This window comes from Ahaetulla prasina, chromosome 1 (genome assembly GCF_028640845.1).
Source record: "Ahaetulla prasina isolate Xishuangbanna chromosome 1, ASM2864084v1, whole genome shotgun sequence".
Taxonomy (NCBI): Eukaryota; Metazoa; Chordata; class Lepidosauria; order Squamata; family Colubridae; genus Ahaetulla; species Ahaetulla prasina.
Window position 1 is genome coordinate 860,645 of NC_080539.1, and position 25,311 is coordinate 885,955.

At 51.3% G+C, this 25,311-nt stretch overlaps 1 protein-coding gene across 1 annotated transcript; it reads right to left on the reverse strand.

Moving 5' to 3' along the window:
• Positions 1–17: 17 nt before the first annotated feature.
• On the reverse strand, positions 18–21,616 carry UNC119 (unc-119 lipid binding chaperone). The gene is made up of 5 exons (XM_058163952.1): positions 21,310–21,616; positions 9,541–9,654; positions 8,521–8,623; positions 7,670–7,842; positions 18–7,562 (listed from the first exon to the last, which is right to left on the reverse strand). Exons 1-5 carry the CDS (start codon positions 21,461–21,463, stop codon positions 7,450–7,452), a joined length of 657 nt encoding a protein of 218 aa, XP_058019935.1. The 5' UTR covers positions 21,464–21,616; the 3' UTR covers positions 18–7,449.
• Positions 21,617–25,311: the final 3,695 nt, after the last annotated feature.

Below are 25,311 nucleotides of genomic sequence, written 5' to 3' on the forward strand. Positions count from 1 at the left end.
ATCATGTCTGAGCAATAGGTTCATGAACAGGTTTTGGGGCTCCTTCACTATCAAAAGGATTGGGGTCTGTCAGCAGTAGAGTGTCCCCATTTGAAGGGGGCAGATGTTTGGGGGGGCAGATGTAAGGATGGGCAGAACCTCTGCCGTATCTTACATCCTTTTTTCCCCCAAGTACTACCTGTTAGAAATAGCCTGCCTAGGTGGTTCGGTGGCTAAGACGCTGCGCTTGTCGATCAGAAACGTTGGCAGTTCAGCGGTTCAAATCCCTAGTATAGGTCTCCTGCTTGAGCAGCGGGTTGGACTAGATGTCCTCCAAGGTCCCTCCCAACTCTGTTAGTGTTACTGAAATGTGTACTTCCCTTGGCATCTGAAGTTGGGGGGTGGGAGGAGGAGGAGGAGAGAAGGAGGAGGAGAAAGAAAGAAAAGGGAAGGAGGAGGAGAAGAAGAAGAAGGGAAGGAAGGAAGGACAGAAGAAAGAAAGAAGAAAGAAAGGGAACAAAGGAAAGATTGTTCTGTCCAACATTCTTAAACTTTTCCTATTTGCCTTGAAATTCATTAAGCTCCTCTTAAGATGGGATGCAGCCAGGGGGTCTCATGGCCCAACCAAACCCAAGTCTCACTCCAGACCCATAAGCCACAGCCAACACAGAGGTTGTGGGGAGTGGTGGATAGCAGCTGATGGGGGCACCCACCCGGTTCCTTCTTTAAAACCAAACTCCAAGCACAGGATACCCGGTGGACATGCTTCTTTTTATTACAGCTTTAAATATACCGGTATATTAATCTTTTCTGTAAGAAAATGGTCTTCGCCCAAGTAAAACCCACCTCACCTGGGAGCAGAGGGAGGGAGGGAGGCAACGGAGTCCAGTCCTGAGAGAGGAAATACGAGATCCGTGTATTATCTCGGTTGTGCTTTTAAATAACTATGCAGAGGGGCAGACTTTAAAGCAGGGGTCTCCAACCTTGGTCCCTTTAAGACTTGTGGACTTCAACTTCAGCGAAGCTGGCTGAGGAACTCTGGGAGTTGAAGTCCACAAGTCTTAAAGGGACCAAGGTTGGAGACCCCTGCTTTAAAGCACCATCAGGGTTTTTTTGGGGGGAGGGGGGCGTCCTAGGCTGAGGAGGGGGCTCAAATTCCCATACAGATGGCAACCTATGATAGGTTTTAGATGTTTTTCAGGCCGTGGAAGCCCTGATTAAGAGGCAAAAGTCCCAGGAGGGTTGTAGTTTGAGAAAAATATTTATTTAAAATAAATAATTTTAAAATAATTTTTAATTTCATTTGGATCTGCTAAAAGATGCGTGGGGGGATTTTTGTGGGTGCTCGTGCTGGAAATGCTTTTAAACCTTGGGAACTTGAAGACGCGTGGACTGCAACTCCCAGAATTCCCCAGCCAGCAGAGCTGCTCTCTCTTTTTAGCCTATTTTCTCTGTGATCTCTCCAGCCTCAAAGATCTGGGCTTGGGGCCAGCCCCCCTTGGCAGATGCCCCCCCCCCGATTACCCACTTCCTTTCGATGACCTTCAGGCATCTTTTCGATGACCTTCAGGCTACAAAGGAGACCTCTGCTCCGGGGAACATCCAGCCTTTCTCGAAGAGCGAGACCTGGATTTGAAAGACCGGAGGCTCCCTCCATTCCTGTTTCCAAATAAAGATGCTCCCATCCAGCCGGGCTGCTGTGGCCCATTAACCACACCACCAGGAGCAAAAAGGTCCAACATGCACAGCCAGACAAGGGGGAGTTTCCTCCCTGGCACAATAAAACAAGTTCAGTCAGTCTAGCTAGCAGAATATTCATAGCTCAGGAGTGAATTGGGGGCCCTTGGTGCTCTTTCGTCTCTTGCAAATGTTTTATGACCCAACTAGGTAACATCATCAGTGCAAATGGGACAAATGTTTACCACAGGGGACTAAAAACAGACTGGACGGCTGCTTTTCTTATTTTGCCTGCTTGAACTTCCAAGGCGATGCTTTGTTCATGCAGGTCACATTTGGGGAGGGGTGAAAAACCCTCCCCGCTACTCAGGAGGGGGAGGGCAGCCAAGGTTGTTTTGCACGCCTGGCCTGGTTGTATTTTTGGCTCTCACACCTTGCACCCCCCCTGCAAGGAAGGTGGCTGCCCATCAACTTTAATCCTGATTTAATTATCCTCCCTCACTGGATTATCTGTGCATCCAGCTGGCGAAGGTTGTCTGCTTTAGAGGGGGTCAAGATGGGGCTTCCTGGTACCCCAGAATCCAGCAATGACCACCTGACCAGCAGGGCTGAGAGTGGGGGACCACAGGCCTCTCCTAAATCCAGGGCATCACTGTGGCCCTCTGCTTGAAGGCCCCCTCCTCAGCATCCCACTGGACGGTCCGAAACCCTCTGCAACCAACACATAGCAATTCCCACCCAATGTGTGCACACAACAATAAATCACCCAGAGCACAACTGATTCTATCACTGAGATTGGACAGCCATTTGTCCAGAATGGTAGAGGCTTGAGCAGGGGGTTGGACTAGAAGACCTCCAAGGTCCCTTCCAACTCTGTTATTCTGCTATCCTTCCTTTCCTTCCCCATCTCTGGAGGTTTTCAAGAAGAGATTGGATAGCCATTTGTCCAGAATGGTAGAGGGTCTCCTGCTTGAGCAGAGGGTTGGACTAGAAGACCTCCAGGGTCCCTTCCGACTCCACTTTTCTGTACCTTCTGCTGACTCAGAATCTGGTCGTGGGGGGTGGGGGAGAGAACATCCTCACACAGCAGCAAGGAGGGTCTCAAAGTTAACCCACCCCAGACAGCCCTCAGCTAGGAGTCCTCCCATGGATATTGGCTTTCTCATCCAAGCCTGTCCCAGCCCTTAAGCAATGCCAGGACCTCAACACCTCAACGCCAGGCAGCAAATGTCTGAAATAGGGAAACAAGAGGTCCTCGGACTAGGAGGAAGCCAGCTGGACAGCCGGTGGCCACCCAGGGTCCACCTGGCTCTTGGACCACCACCCCTTGGGCATCAGCACCATCCGACGGTCAACTGGGCAGGACAGGCTGGACCAAATGGATGGTTCCCTCCTTGTCTTCAGAGAACCAAAGACCAAGCCTCCTTGCCCGCCTTCAATGCCACCCAGACTGAGGCTCCCAGTTCTCCCACGGGCTGTTTTCTATTCACTTCCATTCTGGTTGGTTTCCAAGCCCTCTTAGGGTACAGAATAAGGTGATGTCTTTGAATGACTTGGCACTTCCATCTCTCTCTCTCTCGGAAGGTTGTTTTTAATAAACTGGCAAGTGAGGCTCTCGGACCGGCGAGGGATCTGGCGAGCTGGGATTGGCAAGGCCGTGCCTGGCACCTGCCTGGGTGACCCACAACCGCAAGCGGCCCAAGATGGCTATTTTTAGTCCCTCCCTGCCTGAGCCTCTTAGCTGTCCGAGAGAAGGGAACGAAATGTAACGGCCGTAAATTCCTCCCAGCTCAGCCTGGGATAAAGAATTGGGCTACCTGCTCAGCCACCTCTCCAGGAAACAAGCATGGCAAAAATAAACCGGGTTTTTGCAAGCCACCATCGGCAGCACAGCGACAGAAAGTGAGGAGTGGAAGGAATCTTTTTTTTTCTTTTCCTTTTCCTTCCTTTCTTCCTTCTTCCCTCCCTCATTAACAACTTTGGAAAGAACCTTGAAGGTTTTCAAGTCCCACCACTTGCTAAAGCAGGAGACCCCACGCCAGTTCAGACAAGTGAAAGACCAATCTCTTCTTAAAAACCTCCCAAATCCACCCTTTCTTTCCTTCCTTCCTTCCTTCCTTCCTTCCTTCCTTCCTTCCTTCCTTCCTTCCTTCCTTCCCTCCTAGCACTGATGGCATTACTTAGTTGGGTTATGAAACATCTGCAAGAAAACACCAAGCTCAGAGAGCACCCAGGACCCTACAGTCGTTTCCTCCTCCTTCTCCTCCTCTCTACAAACTCCAGTCCTTTCTAGCACTGATAGTGTTACCTAGTTGGGTAATGAAATGCCTGCAAGAAAACCACCAAGCTCAGAGAACACCAAGCACCCCGCAGTCTTCCTGGCTGAATAATCTCCCCCTCCCAACCATTCCTGCCCATTTGCCTTTCCTGGGAATGAGCCCCCCCACCACAACTCCAGAGTTGCAGTGCACCAACTGATCCTGGAGCTGGGCAGAAGCAGAGACAGGTCCTAGCAACAGCCAGAGAGAAATTGAGGAGGGGGGTGTGTTGATCCGTTTTCCCTGATTGGGGGGGGGGCTGTGGGGGCAGTCAAAGAGCAAAATGAGCTGCAAGGAAAGGATTCCTGCTTGCATCATTTTGTGTGCCGCGTTTTTGGGGACACTCCAGATTCTATCCTATTCAGAATAAAACAGAGAGATTTACAATTTCAGTCTCAATCTGATAATGCTGGCTAAACTTTCGAAGCAGGACACAACCAGTAAAAAGCTCCTTTTTCCCCTTATCTATCCCTTCAGTCTCTGCTTTTACAGCCAAAGCACATCAGCTCCCGGGGGGGGGGGCGCGGAGGATGGCAACTTCCAGAACTTGGTGGCACAGAGTCCCCCTGCCCCCCCCCCGCCCTCAGGGGCACTTTGGGCTTCCTGCAGCCCAAGGCTGCTGCCCAGTGGAGAGGAATGCTGAGCCTGTCTCCAAAGGCATCTGAAGGTTGCCTGAAACTGTCTGAAGACTGAATCATTGCAACTGGACTAACTTTTAGTTGCAGAGAGTTGCAGCCCTCAGGTGACCCTGAGGACACAGACAATCTCCAAGTGGCCTCAAGGACCCTCTAAAAAGGATGCAAATAACCAGCTGTCTGCAAGGAGTAGAAATCCTTCCCTTCCCCCCCACCCCACATCCAGTCAGACTGAAGAAGCTTCTTGGGTGAGAAGGGAAACATCTTCAAAGGAAAACCAGAAAGTCCAGTTGCCTCTTGGAAAAAAAGCCCCTTTGGCATCTTTTCAGAGACGTTTTGCTGCCCATCCAGTCAGAGCAAGGCGGGTAGCCAGAGAGTTGTTAAGAGTGGACCAGCTCCTGCCACAGCAACCTCTGGGGGTCCTTCCCCCAAACTCACTGCAAAATGCCCCTGAAGACTCTCAGTCATCCAGGCAAAAACCTCTGAAGGCTGTTGGAAGGTCTAAAAATCAGTTGAGTTGCAACGTTTCAGCCTTCAGGCAACCTTCATACATCTTCATGGGATTTTGATTCAGAATCAGAATAGAGCTGGAAGGGACCTTGGAGGTCTTCTAGTCCAGCCTCCTCCTCAAGCATGAGAGCCTAGACCATCTCAGATAAGAGACTGTCCAGTCTCTTCTTAAAAGCCTCCAGCGATGGAGCAGCCATAACTCCTGGTGGCCAGCTGTTCCACCAGTTAACTGTCCTCACTGTTAGGAAGTTCCTTCTTAATTCCAGGTTGCTTCTCTCCTTGGTTAGTTTCCATCTGTTGCCCTTCCTTCCTCCCTTCCTTCCTCCCTTGCAGAATCCTAGAGTTGGAAGGGACCTTGGAGGTCTTGTAGTCCAACCCCACTGCTCAAGCAAGAGATTCTAGAGCAGGGCTGTCAAACTCACGGCCCGGGGATGCACCATAAACTGGCCAAACCCACCCCCGGTTTAGTGAAGGGGGGGAAATCGCCATACGTCATGTAACACCACCATGACGACGTGAGTTTAACACACACACACACACCCCGCCCTCGACCATTTCAGACAGGTGGCTGTCCGGTCTCTTCTTAAAGGCCTCCAGTGACGGAGCAGCCATAACCTCTGAAGGGAAACCGTTGCACCGATTAATTGTAATTGTCAGGAAATTAGTTCCAGGTTGCTTCTCTCCTTCCTCAGTTTCCATCCATGGCTTCTTGTCCTGCCTTCAGGGGCTTTGGAGAATAAGTGGGCCCCCTCCTCTTTCTGGCAGCCCCTCAAACACTGGAAGACTGCTACCGTATCACCTGTCGTCCTCCTTTTCTCTAGAAGGGCCAAGCCCAAATCCTGCAGCCGTTCTTCATAGGTTTTGGTCACCTCTGCCTGGATGATGAAGAATCTTCATGGACATTTCTAAAAGTTCCAGTTGACCCACAGCCAGGCTGTACCTTTAACCCCACAGGCGTCAGACCCAGCATCTCCCACGTATTGACAAGCTCCCCTTGCAAGAGGCTACCTGACCTTTGGGGGGGGGGGCTTCCTTTGCCCAACTGGGGGTTTCTCAGTGCCCCCCACACACACAGAAGAAAGTGGCAGCTTCTCAGCTTGTGCCACCCGCCCCAAGGGGCCCTTCCCCTTCTCGCACCCCCCCCCCCAAATTCACAGGTTGCCTCTGTCTAAGAACCAAGCTCAGCTTTTACGGGAGATGCGCACATGCAGATTGTGTCGGATGTGACACAACCACAAGTGTCGATCACGGGTGTCTGCAGGGGATGGAGACAGTCACACTTGGATGGCGTGATTGAACTTGGGCATGGTTTTTACGCCTGTTGTGCTTGACCGCATTGCGGTGCCCGCCAAATGGACTTAAATCACACCCAGCAAATACCCATCACAACACACTCCAGAACAATCACACTCCGAATGCAACACACAGCAGGGCATAAACTAAAGCACCCCCCAACCTGCCCAGTGAAGGGGGCAGGGGCAGTGAAGAGCTGTTCCCCCCGCCCACTTCAGAAGACCCTTCCCCAGATGCAAGGCAAGAGGGGCTTAGCTTAGGGAGGTGAACCATGCCTCTTTCTCTAAAGAAAGGCAGACACCCCAGGGCCCCCCCAGGAATGAGAGGGGGCAGAACTTGCTCCTTTCTGAAGACAGAGGACCACAGAGCAAGGCCAGGTATTTTGGGGGTCCCCAGAGATTTCGGGGGAGGAAACGTCCAATGACAAGGGTTGGAGAAAGCACGTCTTCTATTCACCCACCACCACATCAAACATGGTTTCATGAGCCCTTTTGCAGCAGCAGAAGCCCCCTCCCCTTTTCCCACCGAGACGGCAAAGGGGGCCCACCAGGAGAGACCCTCTCAACAGAGTCTTCGGCTGCCCCCACCTGGCCCTTGGTCCCCCCTGGAGAAGGACTGAGCCGAAAATGGCAAGCAAAAGAAATGGGTCTGGGGTCTTTGCCCACTCCAAAGGGCGTTTGGAGCTGGGAACGAGGGGGGGGGGCTGTGTCACTCTGGAGTTCCCACAATTCCGGCTGATCTTCTTGGGTGGGGGAGGGGGGAGTAGAATCCCTACCAAAACGATTCCTTCCCCAACAATAGGGAGACAAGGAGCTACTGGGAGAGCCTCAGTGCCCAGCAGCTACGGAGGGTGAGGGTCACCGTCTCCCCCCCCCACAAGGCAGGGGGTGAGGGGCACTGCCTCCAAAGTCTGGGGGGGCACCAGGGGGGAGGGAAAGCTTCAGCTAGTCAGTCTCAGAGGCCGGTTCCATCCAGAGTCCAATCCGGCTGCCCCCCTTGAGGCTCCCGGACCACCATCGGGGAGGGGAAGGGGGGGGTCAGGGCCCCCCGCTGTAGGAGTAGTCGGCCTTGTTGTGCATCACCAGCTTGTTGTCCACAAAGTAGAAACTGTCCGACTGAGTCTCGTAGGGGTGAAGGATCATCTCCTGGACTGGGAGAGAAGCCGGGAGGGGGGGGGGAGAGGTCAGCCCTGGCTGGAGGTGGCCCCAACCCCCCCCCAAGGGCCGCGACCCCAACCCCCCCTCCCGCCTCCCTTACTGAGGTCCTCCGAGAGCTGCGGGAACTCATAGATGTGCTCGCAGGAGTTCTTGCTGGTGGGGATGCAGAAGCCGAACTGGAAGTCGAAACTCTTGAGCAGCTGGTCACGGAAATAGTGCCTCTCGATCATGCGGAAGTTGCTGATGGGCTTCTCCCCCACGGTGAACTCCACCCTGCGGTGGGAGGGAGGGGGGGAGGATATTACAAGAGAAAGAAAGAGGGTGGAAGGGAAAGAAGGGAGGAAAGAAAAAGAAAGGAAGAATGGAAGGGAGGGGAAAAAGGAGGGAGAGAAAAAAGAACAAGAAGGATCTTATTCCCAGCTGGGATTACTTCCCACAGTTGCCCTATTTTGCACATCGGGAGAAGGGCAGTATAAAAATTAAAATATTATTATTATTATTATTATTATTATTATCATCATCATCATCATCATCATCATCATCATCATCATCCCATCCTAAGGGCTCAGACCAGAGCGGAAACAATCCCTGGCAGAGCTTTGCCGCGCGACACTTGCACTCAGAGTTGGAATTGGGCCCTGTCAGGAATCGAGCTGGGGGCAGATGGGAATGATGGGAACTGTAGTCCAGGACCCCTAGAAAGCTCCAGGACCAAAAAGTCGTGGGTTCCCCATCCCCATCCCTGGAGGTTTTCAAGAAGAGACACTGGACAGCCATTTGCCTGGACTGCTCTAGGGTCTCCTGCCTGAGCAGGGGGTTGGACTAGATGACCTCTGAGGTCCCTTCCAAGTGTGCAGTGCTGAAACACCGGCCTGGGGCGGGTGGAATAAAAAGCAAGACCATCCTTTTCACGTCCAAAATGTTTCTCTGCAGTAACGTCCCAGCACTTACGTGGCTCCCACCTGCCTCAACCGTAGAAATGCCGGGGTGAACTGGTACCGCACAAATCGTCCGGCGTTGGGGTCGCCCTCTTTCTTTTCGTTGCGCTCACGTTCTGGGAGGAGACAAGAAAGCAGCCCAGTTGCCCCGTGGCCGGATGGCGCCTAAACCTCTTTTGGAAAGCCATCCTGACCCTTGACCCCTTACGGATCTCCCCCAACTGATCTACACACGCACATGTCTGCAAAATGTGATGCCCTGGCATGATGGGACTGGCACGCCTTCTTTGTGGCACCAGAGATGAAGCCAGCAGGGAAGAATGAGAGCCTAAGACAGGGCTGTATAACCCTGTGGCACTTTAAGGCTCCTGGACTTCAACTCCCAGAATTCCCCAGCCAGCTGGTCGTAAGTCGAGGACTACCTGTAATTCCTCCTACACAAAGTGACGGAAGTCACCAGCTGACTCCAAAGCGGCCGGAATGGCAACTCTAATTGCGTAGTTGTGTGTCTTGTTTCAGCCCTTCCCATTTAAGAAATCGAAAAGTTTCAGAACATTGCAGAACAAGAACAGCGGTGCAGGAGATCCATCGTTTAGTGACCATTCAAAATTGCAACCGCACTAAAAAAAAAAGTGGCTTATAGCCAGTCCTCAGACTTACAACTGTCATAGCATTTCCCCCAGTCACATGATCAAAATTCGGTTGCTTAGCAACTGGCATGTACTTATGACGGTTGCACTGTCTCTGGGTCACGTGACGGCCGTTTGCGTCCCTTCAGTGCTGGCTTCCGGCAAGCCAAGTCAAGGGGAGAAGCCGGATCTGCTTAATGACCCTGTGACTCACTTAAGAACAGCACATGTTCTCATCCCAATTCTGGTTGTAATTTGAGGATCACCTGCGTTGTTGATTTTGCTCTAATTTGAAAGAGGTCTGGCAGGAGAAGGAAAATGGTCACCATCAAAAATTGGTAAAGAAGGGGAGGGGGAGAGAAAGGGGAGCAGGAAGAGGGTCTTTCCATCTACCGCAATCTCACCTGAAGCGGGGGGCTTGGTGATCTCAAAAAGGACTGTGCCGGATTCCATATCCCGGATCTTAAACCGGGTGAAATCGATCTTGTAAACATTCTCCTCCGGGCTGCACAGGTAATCTGCATAAAATATGAAAAATGTCACCATTCAAAATTACAACGGCACAGAAAAGAAATATCCAGTCCAGCATCCTCACAGGCATGTGAGTAAAATTCGGACACTTGGCAACTGGCAGGCATTTACGAGGGTTGCAGCGTTTTACACCTGGACAGGGAAAACCAAAGGCCCAAGTCCAGATCAGGTGAGACCTGGCTCAAAGACAGTCCCTGGGAGAGGGACCTTGGAGTCCTAGTGGACGATCACTTAAAGACAAGCCAGCCATGTGTGGCAGCTGCCAAAAAAGCTAATGCCAATCCTGGGTTGTATAAACAGAGGCATAGAATCAAAATCACGTGAAGTATTAGTGCTGCTTTATAAAGCCTTAGTAAGGCCACACCTAGAATACTGCAACCAATTTTGGTCACCATACTAAAAAAAAAAGGGAGTTGACTTGGAAAAGGTTCAGAGAAGAGCAACCAAGATGATCAAAGGCCTGGAGACTCAAACATTACAAAGAACGGCTGCAGGATTTGGGTTTGGCCAGTCTAGAGAAAAGAAGAATTAGGGGGGACATGATAGCGGTCTACCAATCCTTGAGGGGCTGTCACAGAGAGGAGGGGGTCAAATTATTATCCAAAGCACCAGAAGGCAGGACAAGAAACAATGGGTGGAAACTGATCAAGGAGAGAAGCGACCTGGAATGAAGGAGAAACTTCCTAACAGTGAGGACAATTAACCAGTGGAACAGCTTGTCACCAGAAGCTGTGGTTGCTCCAACACTGGAAGTGTTCAAGGTGAGACTGGACAGCCACTTGTCTCAAATTGTGTAGTAGGGTCTCTTGCCTAAACAGGGGGTTGGACTAGAGGACCTCCAGGTCCCCTCCAGCTTTGGGATTCTATGTTCTATGAGATTAGCTTCCCCTTGGCTAAAAGATATTATCTGGCCATAAAGTCCACCATGTTGGAGGGAGAGGGAGAGGAAAGGGGTGTCCAGATTGAAATAGCCGCTCAGGATTTGCAATCCCCTGGGATTGCTTGGGGGCCTGCTTCAGAGCCTCCCCCACCCCCCCACAAGCGAGGGGAGCCAGAGAGAGGAAGCCAGCTGACACGGCCCTGTGGGCAAAGCTGCAGAAATGCCATCACACTCTGGGCCTGCATCTGCGGGGGTGTGGGGGGTGTGGGGGGCATGTCAGAAGAGGGGCTGGTGCTGCCTCCCTTGGTTGCCTGCTCTGGAGGGGCTGCGACAACCCCAAAATCCCAGCCCAGTTTCAATACACACACCTGGTTAGGGCTCCCTCTTGGTGTTGGGCACGCCTGCCTGCCAACCGGCTGCTGGTGCCATTCTCACCCACTGCCATGGCAACGCTCTTCCCCTCCCTTGGCAGCAGAATCGCCATAGCAACCACATGGAGCACTGCCCAGAGGTGTCAGAGGGGAGAGATGCTCAGGTGCCAGGGCAGCCCCCCCCCCAAGCCCTTTAGCCTCTGAGCTATCCCCCAGGAGCAACCGGCAGCCCCCCCCAGGCTCTTCCAGCTGTGGCTGAAACCAGGGAAGGAGCCCCTTGGGCTGTTGAGGGGGGGCTTCCATGGGGCAGCAATGGCCCCTCACCGAGGTCCCAGATTCCTCATTGGGACTTCCATGGTGCACAGCTGGGAATGGACAGGCTGGAGAATGAGGAGGAGGAGGAGGAGGAGATCCCCAGACCCTACACCTGGCAGGCACAGGTGTCATCCAGGGTGGCCTTCTCCAAGTCAGTTGGGCAGAAAGATGGAAGAGGATCAGCAGAAAAGGTGGGGGGAAGAGACCCGGCTCAGCTCTTGGGGGCTGGGAGGGAGGGAGGGAGGAGAGGAAGGGGAGGGAGAGAGGGGAGAAAGAAAGGAGGAGTGGAAGGAAGGGAGGGAAGGAGGAGAAAGAGAGTGAGAGAGGAAGGATGGAAGGAAGGAAACAACGGAGAGGAGTGAGAAAGGAAGGAAACAGGGGTTGGAGGCGAAGGAAGGAGGGAGGAAGGAGGAAGGAAGGAAGGAAGGAAGGAAGGAGAAGATGGGAAGAAGGAAGGAAGAGAGGAAAGATGGATAGAAGGGAGGGAGGAGGGAGGAAGAAGGGAAGAAGGAAGGAAGAGAGGAAGGAGGAAGGAAGGAGGAGGGAGAAGAAGGGAGAGAGGGAAGAGAAGAGGGGAAGGAAGGAGGGAGGATGGGAGGATGGGAGGGAGAAAGACAGGGAAAAAGGAAGAGAGGGAGGAAGAAGGGGAAGAAGGAAGGACAGGAGGAAGGGGACAGGAGGAAGGAGGATTAGAGGACTGGAGGCTAAAACATATGAAGAACGGTTGCAGGAACTGGGTATGTCTGGTTTAATGAAAAGAAGGACTAGGGGAGACATGATAGCAGTCTTCCAATATCTCAGGGGCTGCCCCAAAGAAGAGGGAGTCGGGCTGTTCTCCAAAGCACCTGAAGGCAGGACAAGAAGCAACGGGTGGAAACTAATCAAGGAGAGAAGCAACTTAGAACTAAGGAGAAATTTCCTGACAGTTAGAACCATTAATAAGTGGAACAATTTGCCTGCAGAAGTTGTAAATGCTCCAACACTGGAAATTTTAAAGATGATGTTGGATAACCATTTGTCTTAAATGATATAGGGTTTCCTGCCTGGGCAGGGGGTTGGACTAGAAGACCTCCAAGGTCCCTTCCAACTCTGTTATTATTATTATTATTTTGAAGGATGGGAGGAAGGAAAGGAGGGAGAGGAGGGAGGGAAGGAGGAAGGAGGGAGAAGAGGGAATGGAGGAAGGGAGGGAGGATGGGAGGGAGGAAGGTGAAGAGGGGAGGGAGGAAAGATGGGAGGGAGGGAGAGAGGATGGGAGGAAGCAGTAGGGAGGAAGGAAGGAGGAAGGAGGAAATGAGGGAGGGAGAAGAAGGAGGAGGAAGGTGAAGAGGGAGGGAGAAAGACAGGGAAAAGGAAGAGAGGAGAGATGGATGGGAGGAAGGGAGTAGGGAGGAAGGACGGGAGGGAGGGAGGGTTCTGGCCAATGGGGTTGCTTCCTTAAACCAGAGGCTCTGGCTGGATCCCCCCCCCCCTGCCTGCATCCCTGTGTCCCACTCAGCCCCTCCTCCCTACAACCAGAACGTCCAGTGAGCGGCCGCAGAAACAGCCTGGGTCCACCTGGCTGGCCAACCGACTGACCGCCAGCCTTGGAAAAAGAGGAGGGGCTTCCTCCAGGCAGAGCCATGGGGGGGTGGGTGCTGAAAATGCCCCCTCCCCAAGAATGGAGAGCCGGGGTCTTTTGCAAGCCAGAAGAGGAAGCGAGGCCACCGCCCAGGACTGAGCCAGTTGCAAGCCCTGAACAGCTCCAACCGCCTGGGAGGAAGAGAAACCAACCCTGCAGGGCATCTCCCCAGGAATCTGGGTGCCTGTTGGGCCGCCACTGCCTCACATTGCCACTGCCCAGATGAGCAGCTGAGCCCTCCACGCAGATGGGCAGCCTGATGTAAGAGAGAGCCCCCCCCAGAAGCTGTCGAAGTGCTGTCCCGGTGTCTGGAGGCCGTACGGGTCTGGATGGGAAGAAACAGGCTCAAACTCAATCCCTCCAAGACGGAGTGGCTGTGGATGCCGGCACCCCGGTACAGTCAGCTGCAGCCGCGGCTGACTGTGGGGGGCGAGTTATTGGCCCCAATGGAGAGGGTGCGCAACTTGGGCGTGCTCCTGGATGGACGGCTGTCTTTTGAAGACCATTTGACGGCTGTCTCCAGGAGAGCTTTTTACCAGGTTCGCCTGGTTCGCCAGTTGCGCCCCTTCCTAGACTGGGATGCCCTATGCACGGTCACTCACGCTCCCGTGACATCTCGTCTGGATTACTGCAATGCTCTCTACATGGAGCTTCCCTTGAAGAGCACCCAGAGGCTCCAGTTAGTCCAGAATGCGGCTGCACGAGTGATAGAGGGAGCCCCTCGTGACTCCCATGTGACACCACTCCTGCGCAGACTGCACTGGCTGCCTGTGGTTTTCTGGGTGCGCTTCAAGGTCTTGGTAACCATCTTCAAAGCGCTCCATGGCTTAGGGCAGGGTTACCTACGGGACCGTCTGCTGCCACCAACTGCCTCCCACCGACCCGTGCGCTCTCTCAGGGAGGGACTCCTCGGGGTGCCGTCCGCCAGGCAGTGCTGACTGGCGACACCCAGGGGAAGGGCCTTCTCTGTGGGGGCTCCTACCCTCTGGAACGAACTTCCTCCGTCAACTTCCCGACCTTCGAACCTTTCGCCGCGAGCTTAAGACACATCTATTTATTTGCGCAGGACTGGACTAGGATTTTAATTTTAATTTAGTTTTTAACGGGGTTTTATTATTTTAATCATAATTTTAAATTCGGCCTTATTCAGTAAGTTTTTTAATTGTGTTTTACCTTGTATTTATATCTGTGTTTTTAATAGGCTGTAAACCGCCCTGAGTCCCTCGGGAGATAGGGCGGTATAAAAATGTGATTAAATAAATAAATAAATAACTGCCTAACCCAGCCCCGATCCAGACTGCAGAACGTCTAGTAAAAGAGCAGGCCAAAGACACCGCCCCCCCCCCACACTTCTAGGGAGCCCCCAGGCCACGAAAGGCTGCCCTGGTGCCCATGAGTGACTCCAGCACCCAAAATCGGCTCAGGGACAGGAGTTGCCTTGAGCCCCTTTGATTTGTTGCTTGAGACACTCGCTGGGGGGCAGCCCAGGGCCCTTTCGGGACCCAGAAAGACCTCCCACCCCCACCCCAGGAATCCTGAAGACCATCCGCAAGATGGCCTCAAGGGCTGCAAGAGGCCTTTCGTAGACCTAATCTACCTTCAAGTTTAAGTAGCTTAAGGTTTTGCAACCGTGGACTTCAACTCCCAGAATCCCCCAACTGGGGAATTGAAGTCCACAAGTCTTAAAATTAGCCCAGGATTTGGAACCCTGACTTTTTTTTTAATAAAATTTTTTATTTTATACACATTAAAGACAAAAGGCAAGACATACAACATTCATATCACTATCACTGAGTCCTTCGGGAGAAGGGCGGTATACAAATTAAAACATTATTATTATTATTATTATTATTATTATTATTATTATTATTATTATTATTATTATTATTGTTATTGTTATTATTATTATTTATCAGCTATTTTAAGGTGGTCCATTCCTATTATTTATACATATTTTAATTCTATCTTATTTTACTCTTATTCATCTATTGTTCTTTATTTCATCTACATTTTACTTTATTGTTCAGTTTTCTTATCTTGCCTATTTTCTAACCATTCGTACCATTTGCACCAGATCTTATAGTAGTCTGTTTCTTCTTTCTCCTTAATTTCTTTTGTAAGTTTGTCCGTCTCAGCACATTCTAGTATTTTTTTGATTAATTCTTCCTCTGTTGGTGGGTTTTCTTTTTTCCAGTTTTGAGCGTAAGCTATGCATGCTGCTGTAAGTACATGGAGTATTAAGTATTGCGTATCGTTTGTATGATTTTCTGTCGGGATCCCTAATAAAAATTGTTCTGGCTTTCCTTTTATTGGTTCCTGTATTATTTCCTGTAACCACTTTTTGATTTTGGCCCAGAATTGTTTTGCCACTCGGCAGGTCCACCAGAGATGATAATATGTTCCGTAGTTGCTCTTACATTTCCAATACTTTGGTGAGTTGTTGGGGAACATCTTTACTATTCTAGCTGGTGGAACCCTGACTTAAGTGGAATTTGGACACATTCAGCCAAGGGGAGCTCACCTGCCCTCAAGATCTGACGTCCTGCCTGTGGACACAGAGAGAGACAAAGCAGATGCTGATCTCCTTTGGTGTGACACCCTCTTAGTTCTCGAGAGGGCAGTTCATCTCCCCTTGGTCCCCCCCCCCATTTTTTTTTGCATTTATATCCCGCCCTTCTCCGAAGACTCGGGGTGGCTTACACTATGCCAAACAATAGTCTTCATCCATTTGTATATTATATACAAAGTCAACTTTTATTGCCCCCAACAATCTGGGTCCTCATTTAACCTACCTTATAAAGGATGGAAGGCTGAGTCAACCTTGGGCCTGGTGGGACTTGAACCTGCAGTAATTGCAAGCTGCTGTGTTAATAACAGACTGTCTTAGCAGTCTGAGCCACCAGAGGCCCTTTCCTCAAGCTCCCTTCCCTCTTTTCAGCACTTTGTTACCTGGTTATCCTGGATCCTTCTACCCTCTTCCGGATGCTCCTCCGGACATAGGATTTGGGGAGGGGGGGGTCTGTCCAAAGAAAAACCAAATAGAGCCACAATTTTGATCTGTAGACATTGGAGGGAGAACCCTGTGTGTTAGTCTATGGCCGGTGTCGCCAAACATGGCCCCTTTAAGGCTTGTGAACTTCAACTCCCAGAATTCCCTCGTCACATTGAAGTCCACAAGTCTTAAAGGGACCACGTTTGGAGACCCCTGGTGTAGAGGAAGAAGAAAAGTCACCTTTTCTAGATCAGGGGTCTCCAACCTTGGTCCCTTTAAGACTTGTGGACTTCAACTCTTTGCTGTCTGAGGGACTCTGGGAGTTGAAGTCCACAAGTCTTAAAGGGACCAAGGTTGGAGACCCCTGATCTAGATAACTAATTTTATTGAAATTTAATACAATAAATAGAAGAAATGTAATGACATTCATTAGCCGGGAAAGATGCTCCTGATTCGGAAATTGTTCTTCTGCTGAGGGAACTAAACTGCCTTTCCTCTTTCTTCAGATTTCTGTGTGTTGCCACAGCTAAGCCCCCCGCCCAGCCATCTCCCACCACCCAGGAGCGCAGAAGCACAAGCAGGCCAAAGCCACAGCTCTGAAACTTTTCTTTCACGACATTACGGGCCTTCTATTTTTATTTATTCAGCTGTATCCCATCTTTATTATTTTTATAAATAATAATTTATAAAAGCACACCTAATGCGCCTTTTTTCTCCTATTTTCCCACAACAACAACAATTACAACCCTTTGAGGTGGGTTGGGCTGAATGTGAGGGGTTGGTCCAAAGTCAGCCAGCCACCTTTTGTGCTTAAGGTAGGATTAGAACTCACCATCTCCTGGAGATTGGCCCAAAGTCACCCAGCCTGCTTGCTTTCATGGCTATGGCGGGACTAGAACTCCCTATCTCCTCCTTCTAGCCTTAATCACTAGACCAAACTCTCTTTATTTTCTCTTTACCATCCTTCAGTGAGCCCTGAAGGGGACCCCTCCCCATAGCCAAAGCAGCAAAAGAGAACGTTTGTAGGAATTGGGAAGGTCTGGTTTACTGAAAAGAAGAACTAGGGGTGACATGATAGCAGTCTCCCAATATTTAAGGGGCTTCCCAAAGAAAGGAGGGGTCCACCTGTCCTCTAAGCACCTGAAGGCAGGGCAAGAAGCAACGGATGGAAACTAATTGAGGAGAGAAGCAACCTGGAATTAAGGAGAAACTACCTGACATAATTAACCAGTGGAACAACTTGCTACCAGATGTTGTGAGTGCTCCAACACTGGAAGTTGTTATGAAAAGACTGGACAACCATTGGTCTGAAATGATCTATGATCTGAAATGCTTGAGCAGTGGGATGGATTAGAACAGGGTCTCCAACCTTGATCCCTTTAAGACTAGTGGACTTCAACTCCCAGAGTCCCTCAGCCAGCAAAGCTGGCTGAGGAACTCTGGGAGTTGAAGTCCACAAGTCTTAAAGGGACCAAGGATGGAGACCCCTGGACTACATGACCTCCAAGGCCGCTTCCCACTCTGTTATTCATCACAGAAGCTCCTTTGCCGAGGCAGAGGGTGGGCCTGGTGCCAATTCACATAGCCTACCTCAACCCTCATCGTCTCCCTGACACCCACCATCACCGTCTGGGTTGCAAGCACACAAGGAAGGGACAACTCCAACTGGTTGCGAAACCACCTCCTCCGAGCAGCAGCCGTGTCCCACCAGCCGCCAGTCATTTCCTCTGCCGAAGCCACAAACTCTCTGGAGACTTTCAAGGGGTCTGGGAGGGGCGGGCGAGGACCTCGCGCCCAGGAAACGGGGACGGGCAGGCCAAACGAAATCTTAATGCAATTCAAAACACAGACTAACAGAGTCGGAAGGGGCCTTGGAGGTCTTCTAGTCCAACCCTTTGCTCAAGCAGTACACCCTATAGCAGAGGGGGTGTCGAACTTTGGAACTTTAAGACTTGTGGACTTCAACTCCCAGAATTCCTCAGCCAGCTGGGGAGTTCTGGGAGTTGAAGTCCACAAGTCTTAAAGTTCTAAACGTTGAACATCCTTACTCTGGTCTATACCGTTCCAGAAAAAATGGCAGTACGAGAAGTTTCAAATTCAGTTGTGTGAATAAGATCCCCATTTTGAGAGGCAACTCTGCGTCCCAAGCCAGAATTTTAATCTTTAAATTTAATTTGGTCACAATTTCCGCCGTTTGCACGTCTTCGGCTCGAAAAGTGACTTGAGAAGAGACTTTTCCTCAGTTCCAACTGAGCAGCAGAGAAATTGTGCAAAACTAGGAAATGCCTCACAGCTATTTCTGCTTCAAGACAAACGTCATTTCCGGACAGAGCAGACCGAAAGCGGCTTTGTTCTAAACAAATAAGTTTCATAGTTTTAAAAAATTAAACGGAGTAACAAGTGGAAAATCATTAAACAGAGACCAATACTAGAACGAAGGAGAAACATCCTGACAGTGAGGACAAGCAACCGGTGGAACGGAAGTTGCCTCCAGGAGTTGTGGGTGCTCTGGGAGTTTTTAAGAAGAGATGGACTTGTCTGAAATGGAATAGGGGCCCCTGCTCAAGCAGGGACTAGAGGACCTCCATGGTCCCTTCCAGCTCTGTGTTTCTGTTATCAGTGGGCACAACAGAATAAACCCGAAATCACCACAAAGGCTTGCAAGTTGTGTTCCACCAAAAACTGGCAGGAAAAGAAATACACAATAAGGAGACAGACCGCCTTAGACCTGAATTCTTTGCCCTCCGCTGGCACCTCTTGGCAGCTGCTGGCTCCAGAAGATGCCCCCCTCCCCAGGCCCTGGTCAGTGCCCCCACCTCAGGCAGAGAGGATTACGTCCTACCTCAAAGGGATTTGGGTAAGATAAGTTCATTAGCACGGCTGAGGGACAAGGACAAGAGCCTCAAATAGACAGCTGATCTGTCAAGGAAAAACAGCCGGGCGGGGGAGCAGGAGTAGCCTCAGTGCCACCAGCCCTTCCAGAAATTCAGGGGGCATCAGGTTTGGTTGCCCACCTACCCACCCAGGGACTGCATGCCGGAAAGTGTGCATCCCCCCCCCAACAAGCCATCTTTTCAATTCACACATTCTGGCTGGCTTCTACAGCAGACCTGGGTATTTTTACATCCCCTGGGCCATATCTGGCCCTTTGGCTATCCCTATCAGGCCCACCTGTACAGGTAGTCCTCAACTTACAACGGCTCGTTTACTGACCGTTCAAAGTTACAACAGCACTGAAAAAAGGGACTTATGACTGTTTTTCACACTTACGACCGTTGCAGCATCTCCATGGTCCCGTGACCAAAATTTGGACGCTTGGCAACTGACTCATAGTTACGACGGTCACAGTGTTCCAGGGTTATGTGACCCCGTTTTGTGACTTTCTGACCAGCAAAGTCAGTGGGGAAGCCGGATTCACTTAGCAACCGTGTGACTCACTTAACAACCATGGCAAGAAAAATCGAAAATGGAACAAAACAAATGTTTTACTTAGGAACATAAATTTTGGGCTCCATTGCGGTCGGCGACTACGTGTATTGCTTTTATTTTGAAGGGAGGATTTTTTCCCTAATTGATGTAGGTGTGAGTGCAGGCCGACACACCTTCACAGCCCTCCACAACAATCCCGATTTCTCAAGTGACTCTTTGGGGAAATTAATTGCCCATCCCCGTTCCAGGACGGCACAGCCAGGCAACAGGGCAGGGGGCACAGCCACGGAGGCCATCAGTGACCTCAAGTAAATGACACAAATTGTCACCTGTGTCAGAGCGGAACAAGTGACGTCATTTCCTCCCCCAAGGGGAGAGGAAACCAAGGACAGAAAGCTGCTTGCACAGAATGAAGCAAGACAAAAAATGAATATTCTGATTTTAGGTGGCAGGTGAGAATTCACCCTCAGGTTGCATCACACGTGCTCTGGACTTTTCTCTGACAGAGAGTGTGAATTTCTCCCCACAATTATCATACAGTAATGTTTCCCAACCTTGGCAGCTTTAAGAGGGGTGGACTTCCACTCCCAGAATTCTCCAGCTGGTATGATTTAAGATGAATGGACTTCAAACTCAGCATGCTGGCTGGGGAATTCTGGGAGTTGAAGTCCACGCATCTTAAAGCTGTTAAAGTTGGATCCAGAATGGCAATCCTTATGATTTATATTGACCATCATTTGTGTTGTAAATGTTGTACCTTGATGAATGTATCTTTTCTTTTATGTACACTGAGAGCATACGCACCCAGACAAATTCCTTGTGTGTCCAATCACATTTGGCCAATAGAAAATTCTATTCTATTCTATTCTAAAAAAACCACTGTCCTAGAGTAAACTAAGCAGCCAAACGCCCAGAGACTCTCTTGAAGTCTCCAAGCCTGCTTATGAACTGGCTTAATTTGGGGGCAAAGTGATGCAACTCGGTGCCCGCTGGGTGTCCTTTGGGGCCAGGGCCCCTCTAGCATTTTCTGGAAAGGCCTTTGCAACCAGCGGGATTAAGGATTGGCTGAGATCTGTTAGGATGATTCTAAAGACAAGGCTCACCACTAAATAAGATGCTCTTTTGCTCCCTGATCCACATCCCCCTCCTCCTCAGCCCCCAGTAATCTTGGCTGATCAGAGTGACCTCAAGGCGCAGGAAAGCTGCACATGGAGGGGCACCTGCTGCTTCAGGATCAGCAGTAAGGGGGAGGGGGTTAAGCCAGGGCCATGCCAGGGCTTGGAGGGCAGAGCTGCCAGGCTCAGGGAAGGTCTGTATACCAGGGGCAGCAACAGCTAAGCTCATCTCTCAGGGCTGGAGCCCCCAGGGGCCTGTCTTCAGCAGCCTTTCCCTTGTGTGTGTGGGGGGGGGATGATGATGGGGGGGATGGTCCCCACCTGTGGATTCTCCTTTTTCAAAACTGGGTCGATCTTTGCACTGGAGGGGGGGGGGTCCCAAGGGCCACCTCGACCCAACACAAAGAGTTATTCTCTGGGTTCACACAAAGCCTGAACCACAGCTTAATCCTGGTTAAGACTAAGGCGCTTAGCAAGGGGTCAAGGCAGCCGAAGAGCACTTGGGAAGAGGAGCCCTGGGAGGGAGGGAGGGAGGAAGGGAAGGTGGGGGGCTGCAGGGCAGGGGGTCCCACCTTTGGGGCCAGCCTCTGCCCGGGCTCGGAAGGGGAACCGGCCCGGCACCCCCAAAGGACCTTGGAGACGCCTAAAACGCCCCACTTCGCCCTCGGCCGCTCCACCCCGGAGGAGCCTCTTCCGCGGGGCCCGGTGGCAAGGTGCCCCCCTCGCCCTCCGGCCCTTCCCTTCCCATCCCCGGGCAGGCCAGCCCCTCCGCTCCCCGGCCACGGACTGGCGGAGCCAAGCCCACCCCGGACGCCCCCCGAATCCTGGCGGGGCTGGGAGGCAGCGGACGGGGGGCCCGAGCAGCTCCGCGCGCCCGGCGTCCGAAGCGGCTTCTCCATCCTGGGGGTCCCCGACTCACCCGAGGTGATCTTGCCCAGCCCCAGCACGTCCTCCGGGCTGATGGCCGCCTTGCGCAGCAGCTCGTCCTCGCTGCACAGGCCGACAGTGGCGGCGGCTGCGCCCGCTCCGGCTGCCCCGTTGGCCGCTGCGCCGCTGCCCTTCTTCACCTTCATAGCCCCGCCGGAGGTGCCGCTGCCGGTGCTGCTGCAGCCGCCGAAACTGGAGCCGCTGGAGCTGCGCGAACCCCGCCGCCGCCGCCGCCGCTCCTCCTCCCTGCCCGGCCAGGCCCCGCCGCGCGCCCTAAGCCCTGGGCGGCTGCGAGTCCCCCCGGCCCGGCTCCGCCCCGGAGGGAGGACCAGGGCGCCCCGGAGCACGTGCAGAGCGCCGCCCACCGGCTCGCCAGCTGAGGAGGGGCCACGCCCACCAGGGATGGAGGGACAAGGCGGCACCTGGCCATGTGCAGAGAGCTCGGCTTGCGGGAGGCTGGGCGGGCGAGCAAAGGGCAGAAGCGCTCCTCTTTGGCCGGGGCTCCTCGCCGCTCGCAAGTAGAATAGAATAGAATAGAATAGAATTTTTATTGGCCAAGTGTGATTGGACACACAAGGAATTTGTCTTGGTGCAGATGCTCTCAGTGTACATAAAAGAAAAGATACCTTCATCAAGGTACAACATTTACAACACAAATGATGGTCATAGGGTACAATTTAACACTTAATGATAATCATAGGTACAAATAAGCAATCAGAAACAATATCAATATAAATCATAAGGATTACCAGCAACAAAGTTACAGTCACAGTCATAAGTGGAAGGAGATGGGTGATAGGAACGATGAGAAAATTAATAGTAGTGCAGATTTAGTAAATAGTTTGACAGTGTTGAGGGAATTTTTTGTTTAGCAGAGTGATGGCCTTCGGGGGAAAAACTGTTCTTGTGTCTAGTTGTTCTGATGTGCAGTGCTCTATAGCGTCGTTTTCACGGCCCTCTTCTTGATTCGTGCAGTATACAGGTCCTCAATGGAAGGCAGGTTGGTAGCAATTATTTTTTCTGCAGTTCTAATTATCCTCTGAAGTCTGTGTTTTTCTTGTTGGATTGCAGAACCGCACCAGACAGTTATAGAGGTGCAAATGATAGACTCAGTAATTCCTCTGTAGAACTGAATCAGCAGCTCCTTGGGCAGTTTGAGCTTACTGAGTCGGCGCAGAAAGAACATTCTTTGTTGTCCTTTTTTAATGATGTTTTTGATGTTAGCTGTCCATTTGAGATCTTGTGATATGATAGAACCTAGAAATTTGAAGGTTTCTACTGTTGATACTGTGTTGTCTAGTATTGTGAGAGGTGGAAGTATGGAAGGGTTTCTCCTAAAGTCTACCACCATTTCTACGGTTTTGAGTGTGTTCAGTTCCAGATTGTTTTGGTTGCACCACAAGGCTAGTCGTTTGACCTCTCGTCTATATGCGGATTCGTCATTGTCTCGAATGAGACCAATCACTGTTGTGTCATCTGCGAACTTCAGTAGCTTAACAGATGGATCATTGGAGATGCAGTCATTGGTATACAGAGAGAAGTGGGGAGAGCACACAGCCTTGGAGGGCCCCTGTGCTAATTGTACAGGTATTTGATGTGATCTTGCTTAGCTTCATCTGCTGCTTCCTGTTTGTTAGGAAGCTTGTGATCCACTTACAAATCTGTTCCGGTACCTGTAGCTGGTTTAGCTTAGTTAGAAGAATGTCTGGAATGATGGTATTGAATGCTTAACTAAAGTCTACAAAAAGGACCCTTGCATAGGTCTTTGGAGACTCAAGATGTTGTAGGATGTAGTGCAGAGCCATATTAACAGCATCATCTGTTGATCTATTTGCTCGGTATGCAAATTGCAAGGGGTCTAAGAGCGGATCCGTGATGGTTTTCAGGTAGGAAAGCACTAGCCTTTCAAAGGTTTTCATGACTACAGATGTTAAAGCAACTGGTCTGTAGTCATTCAGTTCCTTGATGGTGGACTTCTTCGGCACTGGGATAATAGTAGAGCATTTGAAGCAAGAAGGAACATAACACATCTCTAGTGATTTATTGAAAATATGGGTGAAGATGGGGGCCAATTGGTCAGCACAGACTTTTAAGCAAGAAGGAGTTATCTTGTCTGGGACTGGAGCTTTTCCTGGCTTGTCTATGAAATAGGTCCTGCACTTCCTTTTCTGTGATCACTAGAGGTTGTGAACCCAATGAAATGGGGTCAGTTGTAGGAGGCTTGGCTGTTTTTGGTGTGTCTGAGATGGGGGTTGTGGAGATAGGTGGCTGTATGGACCTCAATTCCCAGAATTCCCCAACCAGCTGGGAGTTGAAGTTCCCAGGCCTTCACATGGCCAAGGGTGCGTTCCCAATCTAGACTGTAAATCTCAGTTTGCAAATCCTTATTTCTGGATCCAAGTTACTCCAACGTGATGTAAGCGGGACCATCTCTGAAGAGCTGCCAAATGCCATTCAACAGCCAAAAGGCTTCTGGATGCCCGTTTTAGCTGGAAAGCCCCGTGTGGCATGGGGTGAAGCTGTTTGCGGCTCCACAGATACAGCCAGGAAGGCCTGCTCCGGGCCCCTTCCATTGAGGAACCCCATTAAGTGGGACCCTGGAGTGGTGTCCCTTCTGTTGGCAGCACCCGCCCCCTGCAACCCCGAGAAATGTAGGTGCCCCCAATCTGTTGGCATCGAAGTCCTGAGCTTTTTCCCAGCTCAGTTCAGGCTGTTTCTGAACTTTGGGGGTAAAGTCAGTCGAGGTCAGTCTGGGATGCTATTTTATGAATAGGGTGTATCGTTTCTCCATTGTTGGGCCCCCGAATCACTGTTAGGAGATGGGAGCCACATTGTCTTTCCACGATTGATTAAATTTACAGGACAACGAAGTTTCTGGCTGGGATGGATCCCCCAAGATAGCTGTGTTGGAAGAGAGCCAGTCTGGTCTAGTCCAGGGTGGAAAGCAGGAGACGGTGAGTTCTAGTCCTACATTAGGTATGAACATCGGCTGGGTGACCTTGGGCTAATGAGTTCTAGTCCCGCCTTAGCAATGAAAGCCGGCTGGGTGACTTAATCTCTCAATGTTGCCCTCAGGTTCTTTATTGTGCTGTTTGCCCCTATGGGAAGGAAAAGGGAGGCCGTCTGTGGGCCTAATTGTTTTGATGTTCTCAGCCACATCCTTGAGTTTTGCTCCAGGGAGACAACATGCCCCCCTAGACCAGGGGTCTCCAACCTTGGTCCCTTTAAGACGTGTGGACTTCAACTCCCAGAGTCCCTCAGCCAGCAAAGCTGGCTGAGGAACTCTGGGAGTTGAAATCCACACGTCTTAAAGGGACCAAGGTTGGAGACCCCTGCCCTAGACTGTACGCAGATGGCCGGTTCTGTTCCCCTGAGGATAGAACCTCCTGTCTCCCACACTCGCCTTCTCTTTGTTGGGGGGAGGGAAGGGGAGGGGCAGTCTGGGGAGCTTTTCTCTTTATCACAGGTGTGCTTGAGGTTGTGGTTTTTCCAGGGACATTTGTTGATGTCTTAAGTTTCTAGGTGTCAGCATGTTTTCTTTGAGGGGGAGGCCGTGTGTCTGTGGGTTTTCATCGATTGCTCGGTTGTAATGGTGCTGCGTCACAATTGGGCAAAAGGGCTCCCTCCGCTAGATGCACGCGGCTCCTTCCTTGGATCGTGTGTGACTGGCCTCCATTGCTCTTCCTCCAAAGGCTCATCCACAGGGCCCAATCCTCCGGGAGTCGTTTGTCCCTTTCGTGGTTCAATTTGAGTGCAGCCTTCTGGCGTAGGTGGGAGTTTTGCCTCTAGATCAGGGCTGTCAAACTCAATTTCATTGAGGGCCACATCAGGGTTGTGTTTGACCTTGGGGGGAGGGGGGGGCGTGGCCAGCTTGACATCACTCCAGTCCGGTGGAGGGGGGCACCTGTGATGGCCCGAGGGCTCCTGCAACTCTCTGCCAGGGAAAAGGGAGCTTCCAAGGGCCGTGGGAGACCCTCCCGAGCTCCCTTTTCAT